We start from the raw sequence: 6000 nt of genomic DNA, 5'->3' as shown, positions 1-6000 counted from the left end.
TCCTAACGCAGTGCAACTAATGCTGCTTAACCATGGGCAGGTCTTTAATTTGGATATTTCTTCAGTTAAAAGTGAAGGGTAAGAGAGGTGATTACTGCTGAACATGGGGATGCTTTGTGTGTTTGGTTATGAAGGTGCTGAAAACAATCTCTGGTGTTTAATCTGCAGAGTCATGGTGTGCTCTGCACTCTTCTAGTTCAGGTAATTTTGGTTAAAAAAAAACTCCCTTCTTCTGTCTTTCTCTGCTAGCTGCAACAGTTAGATATAGATATATACTTAATTTTTGAATGTCGTCTTTAAGTGTTAAACTGTTGCTTCTGAGCAGGAGCCAGCTTGCAGTTTAGAGTGATGCTGTCAGAACATTTAATGATATTTTAATTTTTGCTTGAGCCAGCAGAACTTGGAATATCATATTCCAATGCGAATATAAAGAGAGCAATAAAGCAAGGCAGACTCTTGTGTAAGTGGATTCTAGATCACAAAATGTTTGAAGATAAATACCCAATACAAGACATAATTTGAAAGCTTTTTGATAAAATCTCAAAAATGTTAGAGAACTCATCGCTCTAGTAATGTTGTGAACTCTTCTTTTTACATAACATTTAAAGATTTAATTTGTGTTATATGTAATTTTTTCAGGTCTGATGTTAGATTATTAATCTGCAATAATATCCTGTTTCAGTACATAGTGTTACTTAAAATAAATAAAAATCACAATTTTCTTTTATATTATAGGTTTTTCATGACTATAGTTTTCATTTCTCCCTTTCCCCTTCCTCATTTTAATTTTTTTCCTGTGTTTCTTTCATGTCTATTTTCTGATTGTGCATTTTTTTGCCTTCATCAGAACAATCCAAAAATCCATTAACATTGCTATGGTTAAATGGCACTGGTTTGGTAATTGGCTGACTCCATTATGAATTTTCCTCACCATATGGTATGGGCTGTGATTGCAGCAGTAGCTCTAGCATATTTTAAAGAGATTATTGTCTCTCAGTTGAAAGGTTTTAACTGACTGTGTCCTGTTTCTCACAAGAAGAAGCAGTTTCCAGATTGCACTGCTTGTCATATCTTTCAGTTACATGTTGGAAATACATGGTTCTTTTATGCTTCTGCTGTTGCTTTTCCTAGGGTAGATTCCCATGAGAAGAAGATATGGTGGCTCCATGTGGGAGGTGGTGACAGAAAGTATTCATATGTTTTAAATTTATAGAGTAGTGAGAGAAGCACTATGAGATGCATGGTTTTTATATTTTTTCTAGTATACTCGTAGCTCTTAACAATGTGTAGAAAGGTTCCTTTCTAACCACTCTATGTACCTACTAAGTTAAATGTCTAAAAAAATATGAGATGATTAACTATTTGGAAATCCACTCTTAACTGTAAATATGAGGAACCTGCCTCAAATCAGTTGTCTGAAAATATCATCTGATAATCAAAACAAATCATAACCTTAGTTCAGTATTGTGAAATTCAATATAACCAAACAGGCAATTTGCCAGTATTCATCTCTGTTAGAGTCTAATTTGCAGTATGGCATTTTTGTATAATGGGTGGGAAGTGTTTCAATAAAGCTGTTGAAAAGTACTGTGGTTTTTGATGCTAATTTTTCATATGGCATATGAAAATGTTGAAATTATAATAAGAGTAGTTTTTTATATGTTTGTGACAGAATATTAATAAATCTATTTGAATTTCTTGACTTTGTTTCTACCTCTAGCCTGAACACTCCGCCTGGAACAAAAATTAAGCTTTCAGGAATTGTTGAAGTAAGAAATGGATTCTTGCTGTTGGATGACAGTAACACAGCAGTTCTTGGAGGTGAAGTGGAGCATCTTATAGAAAAGTGGGAATTACAAAGGGTGAGGTAACACCACTGGAAATGCTTGTCTTACAAGTTGCATATTACATTCAAAAATGTCAAGCTTATTCTGTTGACTGTGAACTTTTGTATAATAAACTTCTAGAACTGTACTGTCCAAATAGTTTTAGGGCTGCAGCCAAATGTATGCAAGTAGGTTTTATGTATAATGTTGCAAATTAAAAAATTACAAGTGATCTTTGCATGGGAACTGATTCTTTTCTGCAGGGATTGAAATATTAATCAAATATATTAAATTTATGTTGGTAAATAGTCATGGGTGCTATTATGTTGGTAGATAGTCATGGCTTTCTTAAACATTGTGTTTGTTACCAAAATACTATGGAGTTCTGCCTTTTATAGTTACTGTCTTTTTGAGGCAAAAATAATAGAATAAATATACAGAAAGCATTGAAGTTGATAACGTTTGGAATGAGCCCTGTACTCCAGATTTCATCAGTACTTTAGGTAAATTGTGGTTACAAAGTCAAATTGGAGATTTAAAATTCTTCCAACAAGGCATAAATATATGTAAGCTCCTTTTGGTTTCTGTCCCAGTAGAACAAAAATGGCTGCAGGAATATTTTTTCATACATTTTCTCACAAACAGGTGGAAGTTCCTAGGGCAGGAGTTGTGACTCTACTACCATTAGACCCAAACATTTGCCAGATTAACTATCACTACTATAACCACGCACATCTTTGTATTTTTGCATCCACATCTCTGAAACAGAGTAGCTGCTTATGGACATGATGGTTAGTTCTGTATCAAGTACTCATTTTATTGTTGTTCCTACTAAGTTGGACTCAGTAATTTTTGTTAGCCTTCTTTGGTGTTTGATTGAACTTAATAGAGTCCAGCAAACTGAGCCAAAATTAATACGAATTTTAGAGTTATGCATTCTAGTAGTTTCTGTTTGTCATCCTTCAGCCTTTATAGCTGAAAGTAAGGGTTTTTTTTAAAACACAAAAGCATTCCTGGTTTTAAATGAAGCTTTCAAAATAGAGACGGTACTGGCAGAACCATCCCATTGTATGATTTTTATTCTTACTTAGTATTTAAAGTCTTGGGAGTTCTCTATTCAGTTAAAGAAGGTAGATGGGGCAGAAGAGAGAACACACAGCTAACAATTTCTTAAGAATTTACAAGACCAGAATAGAACTGGTTTGCTTTCTTGGTGATATTTTGAACAGTCTGTTTTCATATTTCTTCTACCTGGACTTCAACAGATAAATTTTGCTTTATACTTAATAATTGGTTTTTGAAATCAGTGTAAATAAATAACTTGGAACAGACTCTATTTACATAAAAAAACAGCAAAGCATTTAATAACCAAGGGTGTGCTGCTGACTACAACTTTCAGCACCTGTTAGCCAGCTCTCTTGGCTGTGTGCAGTATGTGTAACAGAGTGGGTAGCTGTCACCAATTGGTAAGATACAGAGAGTTAGCTATTGCCTGCTGCTATCCCCTCAGTGCTCTGGTTCTCAAAGTTTTGGAGTTTGCCAGAGTATTTTCTTTTTCTTGTTGACCAGCTCACAGCACATGAACGTGGCCATGTCAGAAAAGCTGTGGGTGACAAGGAATCAGTTTGGACAGGCGAACCATGACCACTGGAAATTGTAGTTCCAGTTCTATATCCAGACTGACAGCTAGACAGATAGGGCTCAAACAAATCTGTAGAAGCCAGATGCTACATGGTAGCAGTTTCCCTATGAACTTGATGCTTCAGTCCTATTCAGAAGGATTTGTAGAAGAGTACTGCTGACAAATAAATATAATTGCTAAAATATCTGAGAGGTGATAAGGACATTGCCACTCCTCGTCTAATCTTGTCATGGAAGCTTAAATAAAATGCTGAATTGTGTTTGCATAAAAAGACATAAAAGTTTTATTTGTGTAACTACTTCAAATTACTTGTTTTGAAGCTAGTTTTTTATTTTTGTTGGCAGTTTTATATTTTGTCTCCACTAGGAAGTCTGAGATGTGTTAATTTGGCTTCCTCTGTAGGTGATGACATAAGGGGGTTTTATACTTGGCATAAAGTTAGTGTTATTAAGCCAAATAGCATGAAACTTTAGAATAAAAGTTGTCTCCTCTGTCTTAAGGTATGGCCCTTGCATCTACTTGTCAGCTTCTACTTGTTCAGTTGTATTGCTGTTTTGTTCCATTCAGAGCAGTGTTTGAAATTGCTTTCAGGAGGAATCAAGTTTTAGTAATAAAAGACTCATAGTACAAAGTAGCATATGTGGAATGAATGCAGTATTATCACACTGCATGAGGAATAAATGTGCTCTTCCTTGTAGATTCAATTTTATCATAAGGTAAATTCTTGCCTGGGAATTTCAGGTCATTTTAAGTGTCCCTATTTAAGAGACAGTAAATAAGGAAGGAGTGTAAATGAGACTGTTACTGTGAGATTTGCTTTTCTAGACTATTTGGAAGTATGAGGTGAAGCATCATGGACATCTTTAAGAAAAAATACAGTTCCAAATAATTACTGCTTTGTGGTGTTCCTCATTGCTTTGTGATATTCTGATGGTGAATGATGTTCCAAATATAAAGGAGCAGTATCTGTATGATGTTGCTGGTACCGTTCTTATGTGGGACAAGTATTTTGTATTGCTATTAAACAAAACATCAGACGATATGTAAGTCAAGTCTGAAACAAATCTGCTGAGGTGATTGGTGAGACTGTTTGGTAGGGTCTTAAATTTTTAACACTTAGAGTTACAGTTCATTTAGTATACTTCAAGATTTTTCTGTTTCGGTGAAGGTGAGGCTAAATACTGAGATTACCTCATGGGAAAAGGAGGTAGTTTTAGGTATACTTCAAAATACATGTATAAAGGAAGGCAAAGGTACAATAGTACATAATATCTAGCAATCTTATATTGTAAACCTTAGTTTCTTAAGAGATTCTCTAGGAAATATATTTTTAGTGTCATGATGCAAGTAGAGCAAAAAAGGTAAAAGAAGTACACTGTATTTATTTATAACAAAGTTTATTGTTAATGATAGTTACTGCTGGGTTATGAGGAAATTTAATTGTAAGTTAAAGAATATTGTGTGTGTTGCCAATTTGCTTTTTATTTGGTGCCATGTGAAACTTGGTTTCCGAAGCAGCTGCTCTCACTTCTCAGCAGAGCGTGCTCCTTGAGAAGAAGGTTTCAGATCATTAGAATTCTTTCATTATGGATAAAAGTTTTATGCAATAAATTGTTATGATTCAAAATTCTTGTAGGTAACTGTTAGTAAATAGGCAATCAGTTTATAAGGGCTTTTTTGCCATTTGTCCAATTGCACATTTGAGCAGTAGATTGGAACAGTCTTTTTCTTCTGTGTGATTTCTTGATTCTGATTTGGTAAAAAAGAAAAAAAGTGTAAATTCAGCTTGCTCTTCCTGATTATAGGACATGAGAATTAATCCGATGCTTGAGTTCTTGCCTAGCCTATAATTATTTCTTTTAATTATAATTTGATTCGGTATGGGAGTTCATTCCAAAATTGCCTGCATGTCTCTAGGTACAAACAAGCAAACAAACAGAAATGCCAGAATAAGTACAGGGTTTATTGCACCTGGAGTGCCTGCTCTGGGGAAGTGAAGTGGCTTGGCCGTGAAATCTTTGTTGTACGTGCTGCTTCAGTTAATAGGTACAGGGAGGCGAGACCATGCTGCAGTCATCAGCCCTTGGTTAGCTCATATTTTTAAGGCAGCACTTTAAGTGAACTAGTTGAAACTAAAGCACAAAAATTTTATGATTTCTGCACTTCTTAGTGCTTTTTTTGAATCATTTATTGAATACTTTATAAGTGTTTTTTGCTCTAAGGTTTGAGAAAAAGGATTATTCTTTTTCTTCAACCTTGAAAGGAATTAATAGCTATAAATGATTTAGAAAACAGTCTTTGGCTCCTGAATAAAAGTAGTTAACTTGAAAGGAGTGGACCAAAAGCTTTAATTTGGGTATGTATTAGCTAAATTAATCTATTACTTAGTTTACGAAATTCTCTGATAACATAGTGGCCTAAAGCTTATTTATGTTTATACTCCATTTCTCACATGATGGATTTAAATCAATTCTACATCAGGTTAATAAATATATAGGTAAATGTCATATATAGCCTTAAGTAATCAAGGCT

General features: G+C 34.4%; 1 protein-coding gene across 2 annotated transcripts in view; it reads left to right on the top strand.

The window, feature by feature from the left end:
- TDRD3 (tudor domain containing 3) overlaps positions 1-6000 on the top strand; it is a 54632-nt gene that overhangs the window by 7542 nt on the left and 41090 nt on the right. For both annotated transcript variants that reach the window (XM_031061589.1, XM_031061590.1), the window contains exon 4: positions 1721-1862. In XM_031061589.1, coding sequence (XP_030917449.1) covers positions 1721-1862 — 142 coding nt within the window. The remainder of the gene's footprint in view (positions 1-1720; positions 1863-6000) is intronic.

Source organism: Geospiza fortis, unplaced genomic scaffold (assembly GCF_000277835.1).
Source record: "Geospiza fortis unplaced genomic scaffold, GeoFor_1.0 scaffold191, whole genome shotgun sequence".
Lineage (NCBI taxonomy): Eukaryota > Metazoa > Chordata > Aves > Passeriformes > Thraupidae > Geospiza > Geospiza fortis.
This window is presented reverse-complemented; position numbering and strand designations above follow the sequence as displayed.